The sequence below is a fragment of the Arachis duranensis genome, chromosome 8 (assembly GCF_000817695.3).
Source record: "Arachis duranensis cultivar V14167 chromosome 8, aradu.V14167.gnm2.J7QH, whole genome shotgun sequence".
Taxonomy (NCBI): domain Eukaryota; kingdom Viridiplantae; phylum Streptophyta; class Magnoliopsida; order Fabales; family Fabaceae; genus Arachis; species Arachis duranensis.
In genome coordinates, this window is record NC_029779.3 from 45,017,945 (window position 1) to 45,029,539 (window position 11,595).

Here is an 11,595-nt window from a genome sequence, read left to right on the forward strand (position 1 = left end):
TACACAAAGTCCGCAATCTGATTCGATTATGTGCGAACCCGACCCGACAGCCTTGCGGATCAGATCCATATCTGTAATTTTTGGATTAGATTTGGATAAACACCGCGGATATGCGAATCGAATATGATCCATGAACATCCCTACTAAATTTTGTGTCTTAATATATTATGTTTTATTCGGGAATGGATCCTCTCAATTGTTAAAAAAATTGAAAGTGTAAAGTGTGATTTCTAACCAAAGTAAATATAAAATAAAATTATAAAATATTAATATATCATTTTTAATATTTAAATTCAATAAATTTTCAACTAAATAAACTCGGTATAAATTACATATAACAAAATAAAACTTCAGTCATAAAAAATATACCTTTAAATTCTTTAAAAATTCTTATGAAGTACATTATCTCAAAGAAAAAAAAAAAAGCTTGTTGTAGTTATTGGCATCAATGTATAATTTAATTTTTTAAAATCAATAGAATTATTCTAAAAACTTCAACAAGATACCAGCAACCATTAACAAAAATACTCCAAAAGTAACAAAAAAAAGATGAAAATCAAATGAACCAGCAACCATATTTTCTTCAGTTAATCAACAGAGTTACATAGGTAATCCAATTGAAATATTTTTTGCAATTACAACAATCAGAATTTAATCTATCCAACCATCAGAATTCAGAATATAAAAACAGCAAATCATAATCATTATAATTAACAAAATAAAAAAACAAATTGAACTACCGATCGAATAACTCAAGAAAGAGGGAGAGCAACATAATCGAACTGTGTAATTTTCTATGGCGGCAGAGTGAAACGGCGAAGAGTCCACGGCGGCAGAAAGTAATGCTCGAACTGCACTGTGAGCTCGACAGAGAAAGGGCAAAGATGGGCAAAAACGCCGAGGACAGAGACGAGCTCAGGAAGGCCGACGATGAGAATGACTGGAGTGGCTTGACGACACGACGAGGACAGAAACAGCGACGAGAACAACAGCTCCCAGTAGATCTGGCAATACGATAATGGATCCAGGAGGAAAAAAGGGGCGGCCAACGACGACGAGGAAAGAGGCAAGCTTGGCGACACCACGAGGACAGAGAAGCTGAGAAGATGACGCTACTGTTGGTGGCGGCGGCGCTGGAACTCAAAGGGGTGGTGGTGGCGTGGAACTCAGAGGGAGAGAGAAAGGGGAAATAGGGTTTTTTTCTGAGAGAAAGGGGGTAGCTGGGCTTTTATATGGGGGTTTGTTTTTTTTTTTAAACCTTTGAAAACTGTAAAAAACCAACAGATTTTCAGTTCATCGATTAACCGCTGATTCGACCGGTTTTTTTTACCGATTTTTTGTCTGACGGTTTCTAGACTTACCCGAATCGGCTAGTTGACCGGTTTTCGGTTAATCTGGTTGAATTGGCCGATTCGGTTCGATTTTCAGAACCATGTCTCTAATCCTTCATTGCTCTCTCTCATATTTATTCTTGGTCCCACTTATAAAATTAATAGTGAGAGATCACACTTTACTCCATCAATTATTAAAAAAAATTGAGAGGATGTATTTCTCATAGTACTATTCATCATCTTATAAGCAAAGGCAGCTATTCACACATGTATATATCCTTTTTCTCTCTACCACAAACTTTTCCTATATATATATGAGTAGGCATGATAAAAGTTATAACATAGAATCCAATATTGATCAAGAAATAAAGGATGTCTAGTACTAACACTTCAGTACTTGATTGCTTCAAACCTGATGCAAAATTCAACATGATTGATCGAAACACTGCAAATTATCATCCTAGTATTTGGAAGGATTATTTCCTTCAATATGCTTCACAATCCATGGTATATATCTCTCTATATTGTTCATCATGCATGCAAATGCAATAATGATCAACTGATATATCTTTTTTATGGATGTAATGCAGGAATTTGATGATGATGAAACAAAGGCACAAATTGAAAAACTGAAGAAACAAGTTGTCAAAATGCTTGTTGATGCCTCAAAGCCCATTGCAGAAGTAGTTAACTTGATTGATTTAATCTGTCGTTTGGGGATTCATTATCACTTTGAAAGCGAGATTGATGAAGTGCTGCAACAAATTCACAACAATTATACCAAAAATGGAGAAATAATAATTGTTGAAGATAACCTTCGCTTACTTGCTTTGCTTTTTAGGTTATTAAGGCAACAAGGATATCACGTTTCACCAAGTATATTCCTTATTCTATATTTTTTAGGTTAATTTTATATTTTGGCTTAAAATAACCTTAGTTTAATTTTTGTATAATATCTAGATGTGTTCAACAAATACAAGGATGAGAACGGAAAGTTTAGTGAAAAACTTGTGAAGGATGTGGAGGGATTGCTAGAATTGTATGAAGCATGTCATCTTAGAATTCATGGAGAAGAGATATTAGATGAAGCTTATGCATTCACTTCCACTCAACTTGAATCCATTGCAACCCAATTGAAGGCTTCTCTTGCAGCACAAGTGAAGTATAGTTTAAAGCAATCTTTACACCGAGGTTTGCCGAGATTGGAGGCACGCCGTTTTATTTCAATATATGAAGAAGATCCAACCCATAATCACACTCTCCTCACTCTTGCAAAATTAGATTTTAATTTCCTACAAAACTTGCATCGAAAAGAAGTTGGCAACATTACCGAGTAAGCTCTTTAATTTAACCACAAAACCATCCTACTTTGTTAAATAAGTTTTCAAATTCCTATCAAAATAGTCATCTTGGTTAAATGTTTATACTCTTCTACAAAAGTTCAAAAATCAAAATGTTTAGTTTAGATATATATTGAGTGTTAGTTTATTTTATTTTTGTTAAATGTTTATAGTATAAGTTAACTGTTGATATATTTTATAAAAATATTTAGGAGACAATAAAAAATAAATTTCAAGTTATCTCCTTTTGTATTTCTTAACTGATAAAATATATTAAGATTAATTAATTAGCATTGATTAGAATTATTTAACATATTTAAATATTTATTATAAGATATTACGTCTTTATAATTTTGATTCTCTTACCATCTATTAATGCATTTCTATATATTGTATTATTCTATACAATTTGAATATATACAAATCATTTTTTTACTGCTCTTTCTTACTTTTTTTTATCAGTAACTATTACTGTTTTTTTTTTTGCATTCCTTAATTACTGCTAAAATAATTAAGTAGTATTTGATATAATAATTATGTAATTATAGATGTTATATGTATAAAATTATAAATGTTAAGTTAAATAAAATAATTTTGAGTTGTTGTTTCTCCAGTATTATCGAGGTTAATTAAACATTTAATTTATTTAACTAACCACACCATAATTATAACATTGTTATTGTGTTTTTGTCCTTTAATTTTAGGTGGTGGAAGGAGCTTAATGTTGCTGTAAAACTACCATATGCTCGAGATAGAATTGTAGAATGTTGTAACTGGATTTTGGCGGTTTATTTTGAGCCTCAATATTCCCAAGCTAGAAAAATACTGATAAAATTGATTGCTCTTATGTCAATTATTGATGATACATATGACGCTTATGGAACTATAGATGAACTAAAACTTTTCACCGAGGCAATTGAAAGGTTGGTTAAAAATTATAATTAGATACTAATTTTTTTATGCTAGGTAGCTGATATTTTGAGTCCAACCTATGAATCACAAACACTTTGCAGACACGACACTCATCGACATTCGTTCGACATACGTGTCTGTTGTGTTCAACTGTGTCTTAATAAAAAATAAAAAATTCTTTTCCAGAAACACTTAGACACACCTAATACCATCACGTATCAACGTGTCCAGTCTTATTCTTAACATATATTCTTGAAATAAATTTAGATATAGTATATATTATTATTTATTAAAACAAAAAGATATTTTAAATACTTGATATATAATTAAAATAAGACATTAAAAACAATTAAAAAATTAATTTATATTTTAATATTAATAAAATATTAAAATATTAGTACGATTTATCTAAAAAAATACTTTATATTTTACATGTATGCGTGTTCCGTATCTTATAAGATTTTAAAATTTGTGTGTTGGCGTATTTTGTATTGTATTGTGTTCCATGTTTATGTCAGTATCCGTGTATCATAGAGTTCAACTAATTGATGGTGATCGTAAAAACTGAAATATTGGAAGAGAAAATAAAATTGAAGGAATTGAATGAAAATTTCATAGAATGTTCAAAATTTGAGTTTTTAATGAAAATATCATGCCTTTATTAATTTTAAAATTTGAAAGTTAATTTGGAATTAATGGTCACGAAATTTGTGGATATTGATGGTGAACTATCAAACTTTTCTAACTTGTAAAGTTTTTTCATGGTGGGATACATTACAGGTGGGATATTAGCTCCTTGGATGATCTTCCCGAATACATGAAATTAATTTATGAGTCTCTCCTCAAATTTTTTGAAGAAGTAGAACGAGAACTTGAAAAACAAGGAAGAGCATATTGCATTAAATATTTCATTAAAGAAGTAAGACCTTTTTTTTTAACCTCTTAAAAATATATTATATTTGTTTTGTGGAGTACAGTTGCATCCAACTCTGTAAAATAACAAGTATTATTCATTTTAAATTTGATAACATTTGCAAAATTTATGAGATATATATCATACGACCGATCAAATTTATTCCATTGAGATCTCTTTAGAGCCAAACACCACTCAGAGCGAATCTAAGAAGAGGAGGCCAAAAATTAAATATTGTATTATATAATTTATAATATTATTTATTATTATTATTATTATTTTTAATAAAAAATTATTAATAAATGCTATATTAAAATAAAAAATTCTACTAAAAATAATAATTTTATGTTTAATATCATTCATAATAACAGAAATTCTAATTTTTATCATTTATTATTATAAAGAATGTAACGTGAACAATATAGATGATTTATTCTGATATTTTTTATATATGTATTTAAAATAAATTAATAAATAAAATATGAAATATTAAAATATATTTTATATCATTTTAGATTGATTGAATGATTAATTTATTCGTCTGCATAAATAAATATTAAAAATTTAAATTCCCTCTTAGTTAAATGATTAATTCACTTGTTTTAAATTTATTGAGTTAAAAAATACCTTAAAAAATTAGTAGTAATGATTTTGTAATATAATACGTGTGGAATGGCAGCTTCAAAAGACAACCCAGGCCTATATGACTGAGGCCAAATGGTTGAATAACAAATATATACCAACAATAGCAGAGTACATTCAGATATCAACATTATCATCTGCTTATCCATTCCTCGTCACAAGTTCTTACATTGGCATGGGAGATATCGCCGTAGAAGACATCTTTAAATGGGTAACAAGTAAACCCAAAATTGTTAGAGCTTCCACAATTATTTGCAGGTTCATGGATGACATCGTCTCTAATGAGGTATATTTATGTCCAATATACAAACACAACATAAAAGTTTAACTATCATATTAGATATATATAATTAGTTATTCGTATATATAAAATATATATTAAAATATAAAACATACATTGAAAATAAATTAAAAAAATATATATTTATACAAAAAATAATTTTAAAAAGACAATAATTTAAAATTATTTTATTTAATTTAACATCTAAAATTTTATATATGCATTTATAATTACATACTTATTATATTTAAAATTACCCATTTATTTTAATAATAATTAAGAAATATAAAATAATAAAAAAAACTTTGAACTATTTTAAATTGATTTTTATTGTCTTTCAAATATTTTGTTATACAAAAATATATAGTGTTGACTTTTGTGTGCATATTGTATTATTTTTGAAAGTTCAATTTATATTATAATTGAATTTTAATGTATAATTTTTTTTTGATTTTTTTTCCTTGTTATATTTAGTCATGTGAAAGCTATTTTAAAAGCTAAATCTCATTGAACAGTTTGAACACGAAAGAGAACATGTTACCTCAATAACAGAATGCTATATGAGAGAATATAATATATCCAAAGAAGAAGCCATTCAAAAATTGCAAAAGGGAGTTACAGATGCTTGGAAGGATATAAATGAGGAATGCCTCGAGCCAACCAAAGTTCCAATGTTATTTCTTACGCGTGTTGTGAACATGGCACGTGTTATGGATGTGATGTACAAAGATGAAGATTGCTACACTCATGCTGAAGGAAAAATGAAGAAATGCATTGAAGCTTTGCTTGTTGATCCAGTGCCAATCGATAATATGAGAAAAAAGGATATGAAACCTTTTATATATGCCTAAACAAAATCTAATAAAATTGTAAGAGAATTTTCTTATTTAATATAGAGTATTTGTTTATTTTAGTTTTTAAAATAGTTTTGGATTAAATACTTTAATCTTCAACTAAAATTAATTAACTCGTTAGTCTCTAATATTTATTAACTTTGTAAATCGTATCATATTGGTTTTTGGTTCACTTTGTTTAGTCAACTCCTAATAAAATTATATTGCATAGTTATCGTGTCTCATATATACGAAAAAGACGAATTAGTTTATGGATAAATTATAGTCAATTTGGTCCTTTAAAATATTATTGTCAGGCAAATTAATCTTCAAAATTTTATTACAAGACAAATCAATCCCAAAAAATATTCATTATTAGAAAAATTATGCTATCACAAATATAAAAAAGATTTTAAGCTAGAATATCTATTTTTTTGCTGATCAGAGATAAAATTTGACCCTTCAATAGTCACTTAAGTCATCTTACAACATATACTACAAGAAATTATCAGAATAGCGACCGATTTTAGCAACTGAAAAAATTGATTACTAATAGTGAATGATTTAGCGACCGATATAGAATTTTTAAGAACAGAAAAAAAATCAGTCGCTAAATTATATTCAGTGACCGATTTTAGTGACCCACAAAATCGGTCAATAATAGCAACCAAATTAGCGACCGATAAGTTTATTATACAACTAGAAGAAAGCTGGTCGCTAAATCAGTCGCTATTTTCAAATTTGGTGACCGAATTAGCAACCAAAACAAGAGAAGAAATTACTTTGGGATTATTGGTCACAAAATCGGTTGCTATTTTTTAATTTGGTGACCGATTTTGCAACCGATAGAGAAATAAAGTGAAAATTTGTCTGGTTACTAATTCGGTCGCTAAGGCAATGGTCACTAAATGGTTGCTAATTGTTAAGATAGCGACCAATTTTAGCGACCAACATAATTGGTCACTAATAGCAACCGAATTAACGACCAATAAATTTATTATACAACTAGAATAAAGTTGGTCGCTAAATCAGAAGCTATTTTTTAATTTAGCGACCGAATTAGCAACCAAAACAAGAGAAATAACTTTTTTGAAATTCTTGGTCATAAAATCGGTCACTATTTTTTAATTTAGCGACTGATTTTGCAACCTCGCTAATTGCAATGATAGATGAATCGGTCACTAATTCAAATTAAATAATATAGTTACTGAAATACCCTCCAAACCCTAACTCAATTCACCCACACCATTCATCTTCTCCAAACGATTACCGACACAGCACCGTCTTCTTCTTCGCCGCACCGTCTCCTAAGGTGAGGTCTCGTCACCGTTGGCGTCGTCTGAGTTCGCAGATCGTTTCATCGCCGTCCAAATCTGACTTTTTCATTGTCATGCCATTCTTTCCTCACCGTCGCCTCCTCTGGTCGTGCCGCCTCCTCTGCTCACTCCACTGCTGCAGATCGTCACCTTGCCGTCCAGATCGGCTGTTGCTCCTTGTCGCGCAGTTCATTTCTCACCGCCACCTCCTCTGGTAACTTCTTCTCCGGCAACAACAACAGTCTCTCCGGTAACTTCTTCTCAAACTAATTTATTTGTTATTCTGAAGCCTCAAATAGCGATCATTTGTTGCTGGTAGAAGGATAATGTTTCTAATCAGCGCGAGTACATAGTCCACCTTCTCGCGAATGAGCAGTCTCGGCTTCAATTCTAGATGCAACTGATCCTGTAATTCTTTGTTTCTTTCTGATTTCTCAAGGTGTAGACGAAACAGAACGTGATGTGTGTCTGAAAGCAGTGGGTGATTTAATGCATGAAGGTTTGGTCCGAATTCATAGATACAATACCATAATGTTAATGCCAGGATCGTATAGATGATGCTGTTGAAGGTATTTGTTCTGAATTTCTAGTCCCACAAGCATATATAATTGTTTGATTTTTACTATGATTTTTCTTTTTTCTATTGCAAATTTTTTTCGTGCAAGGTGAATCCTGCCAATGAGAGAATGCTTGGAGGAGGTGGAGCTGACGGAGGTAACTGAATTTTTTTCTTTTTTAATTTTAGAAGCTTAGAAAGATTTTGAACGCGTCTAAAGTTATTGTTCTCAAATATGCTCCCTGAAATTTGAAAATGTTGAAGAAGAAGAATGGAATGGCAAATTCCTCATTTTTGCTTCAGCATCTAGAATTGAGTACTTAGGTATAGACAGTGTAAAACTATTTTCCAATTGAATACTTAGGTTTGCATGACTATTCAAATAGCTTGGGTAAAAGCCAACTACATATGCAGTTGTTTGTGATTGGACGATAATGCAAAACTTTTTCAGTTGCATTCAAATTGAATCCTTAAAGTTTCAACGATGAGTTTTTCATACTTTTTGGTAAGAATTAATCTAGCAAACTAGCTACGAATGACACCATTTTATGTGACTTCCAGCTATACATAGAGCTGCAGGCCCAGATCTTCTTCAAGCTTGCCTCAAGGTTCCAGAAGTCAGGCCTGGAATCCACTGCCCAACAGGGGAAGCAAGGATCACGCCGTCAGTTCTTATTACATTTAGAAAGCATGTTTAAAATGAAGCTTAAACTTGTGAAAATTAGGCAATAAAAAGTATGTAAAAACAGCTTTTGCTTTAAAGGGAATATATGGTAATAACAAAATAGCACTTATGTTATACTTGTGAATTGTGATACTATAACTTCCTTTGGTTATTTATTATAAACTCTTTTCTTCGTTCATGTGCACTTCACAGAGGTTTCAAGCTCCCAGCTTCTCATGTTATTCATAACGTTGGACCAATTTACCATGCAGATAATAATCCAGCTGCCTCTCTGGCAAATGCGTACATGTAGGTTTTGTAAAGCCATTCTCTGTGCAAATATTTTGTTTCAGTTTTTAATTTGAGTAAGTTTCATCCTTTTTGTGTTTTGGTTCAGTGACATTGTATTCTGAAATTGGTTTCAGAAATAGCTTGAAGGTTGCAAAAGAGAACAGCATTCAGTATATAGCATTCCCAGCCATATCATGTGGTGCCTATGGGTAGGTTCATTTTCAATTTTCACCCTACCATCCTAAATTTTAATGTATTTAGCCTTATGTTTTGATTATGAATAATGATCATTTAGGGCTAGCCAATGTGGTTTGCACCAATGATTTGCTTTTAGGAGATTTATATTTTAATTATTTCCAAGAATAAAAAGACCATTGTGGTTATTATATTTTAATTATTTCCATCAATATCTTGGCTTCTTTTTAATGACTAGGTAGTTGTCTTTTATACTAGAAATGGTTGAGCATTTTATGATATTTTTAGTGTAAATGGGCTGATTAGTTGGGAAGAGTTGAGCTGAACCTAAATCCGGCCTAATTCTTTTTATTTTTAACTAAGCCATTTAATTAAGCATGGACACCTATGAACCTTGCATTCTGTGCATTGTGTGGAATCATTAGTAAAACTGTTGGAGGTTTACTTGGTTTAATGACATTCTTCATCATTCCACTAACTTCCTTTTGTAGCATTGCGGCCCTGTTCTCATATTTTAGATCCTATTTATTACATATTCAGAGCATTATTATTTATTATAAGTAACTATAAAGGATATAAAGAATGATGGGATCATATATAATGCAGCTGTGAAGTTTAGTTATAAGTGCTATGAATCTGTTATGTTTGTTAATTAAGTTGTACTAGCTAATACAGCAGCGTGAGAATAAGTCAGCACATAGTCATATATATGTGGAGAGTCATTGGTAGTGTAACTTAGATTTGTATCATTGCTTTTATTTCATTCTTGAATTCCAAGTTTCCTTTTCTTTCCTTGTTCTGCTATCTGCTATGCTTCTTCAATGGATAATAATCATTTTGGTTTTGAAATAATGTATATCATGAATGTGTCAATTCAGTTCTTGAAGAGTTAAATAAATATAATATCTTATAATTGTTATATAATATATGCATGAAATCAATTAAAACAAATCGTGTACTCACCAAATAAGGATGGTTCAAAGACTGGAGAAAATCATGAGTCCAAAAGTTTGGTTGGTAATTAGCTGAGTTTCTTTGAAGAGCATATGGGGTAATTAGCTGTATATGCTTCTGTTAAGTATATATGCTTCCATTTGTTTCATTATTGCTGTTGTTTTGTAGCAAATTTCTACTTAACCAATGTTTAAAATCGCAGTCTACATTGCTACATTCGCAGCCTAAGTCAACAGTTGGAACACCAGCATATATTGCTCCAGAGGTTTTGTCTCGAAAGGAGTATGATGAAAAGGTATTCAAAGTTAGTTGGAATTCGCAAAGAGTAATATTAGGAAATTAACTTTTTTTTAGCATCGGCCAATTCTTTTAAAATTATTTTTAGTCTTGATAACTATTTGGTAATTGTGCAGATTGCAGATGTTTGGTCATGTGGGGTGACTCTGTATGTAATGTTAGTTGGAGCATACCCATTTGAAGATCTAGAAGATCCTAAAGACTTCAGAAAGACTATTGGGTTCAGGTCTTATTCATAACTTACTAGTTTTCCTTCCATGATGATTAACAACACAAAGTGGTTGTAAAGTTTAAAGTCTTGCTTTGTTGGCAGAGAATAATGAGCGTGCAGTATTCTATACCTGATTATGTGCGTCTTCCTTCAGAGTGTAGGCATCTTCTCACTCGCATTTTTGTTGCCAATCCAGCCAAGGCAAGTATTATATTAGTCTATAGATGTTGGATACTATAGTTTGAGATTTTATACTCTATAAATGTGTGATAGAATGCTTAGAGTTAGATTCCATTGTATTGTATTGTATACTAATCATTAAATAAATTATATGTGATGGTTTTTAAAGAGGATTACTATTTCGGAGATAAAACAGCACACATGATTCTTGAAGAACTTCCCTAGAGAAATAATTGAGGCTGATAGAAAAATCAATGAAGAAAGTGGGGGCAAAACACCCAATTAAGTCAAAGGGAAGCAAAATATTACGTGAATTAGCCAAGTGGAAAATTGCTTCATTAATCAACCAAATAATATCTCTGTAATTTGAATGAGCTAAATTCGAACTATATTTGTATATAATTCGAATCTACTCAATTCGAATTATACAAGAACATAAATACACACTAATTCAAATCTATATAATTCCAATTATAAACAAGCATAATCGAACTAGGTTAGTTCGAATTACACATGTGCACGCTTCCCCAAATAATTTGAACCTAGTTGATTCAAATTACTTCCATTTTGTATCTAGTAGTAATTCGAATGGGGTTTATTCGAATTACCTTGAATCCGGCTATATAAGGAGTTCGAATCCTCCTCACTCGAATCACTTTTCCATTCTCATCCCCACTAAA

The 11,595-nt window shown here is 30.9% G+C and overlaps 2 protein-coding genes across 7 annotated transcripts; both read left to right on the plus strand.

The window, feature by feature from the left end:
• Positions 1-1,661: 1,661 nt before the first annotated feature.
• On the plus strand, positions 1,662-6,309 carry LOC107463233 (probable terpene synthase 2). 2 transcript variants are annotated; one of them, XM_016081993.3, is made up of 7 exons: positions 1,662-1,838; positions 1,922-2,207; positions 2,292-2,664; positions 3,376-3,594; positions 4,364-4,502; positions 5,176-5,424; positions 5,934-6,309. In XM_016081993.3, the coding sequence occupies exons 1-7, from the start codon at positions 1,704-1,706 to the stop codon at positions 6,267-6,269; spliced, it is 1,737 nt and encodes a 578-aa protein (XP_015937479.1). In that variant the 5' UTR covers positions 1,662-1,703; the 3' UTR covers positions 6,270-6,309. The 2 variants fall into 2 exon arrangements, with proteins under 2 accessions (XP_015937479.1, XP_052109053.1); XM_052253093.1 differs by lacking the exon at positions 3,376-3,594.
• A 1,157-nt stretch (positions 6,310-7,466) lies between these two features.
• LOC107463236 (uncharacterized) lies at positions 7,467-11,595 on the plus strand. 5 transcript variants are annotated; one of them, XR_008002149.1, is made up of 10 exons: positions 7,467-7,817; positions 8,007-8,136; positions 8,233-8,281; positions 8,685-8,787; positions 9,001-9,096; positions 9,213-9,287; positions 10,430-10,518; positions 10,639-10,750; positions 10,838-10,936; positions 11,085-11,595. XR_008002149.1 is itself a non-coding variant. In XM_052253096.1 (9 exons), the coding sequence occupies exons 2-9, from the start codon at positions 8,122-8,124 to the stop codon at positions 10,842-10,844; spliced, it is 546 nt and encodes a 181-aa protein (XP_052109056.1). In that variant the 5' UTR covers positions 7,467-7,817; positions 8,007-8,121; the 3' UTR covers positions 10,845-11,078. The 5 variants fall into 5 exon arrangements, 2 of the variants coding, with proteins under 2 accessions (XP_052109056.1, XP_052109057.1); XR_008002150.1 differs by lacking the exon at positions 11,085-11,595 and having other exon boundaries at positions 10,430-10,522; positions 10,641-10,750; positions 10,838-11,078; XR_008002151.1 differs by lacking the exon at positions 11,085-11,595 and having other exon boundaries at positions 10,451-10,522; positions 10,641-10,750; positions 10,838-11,078.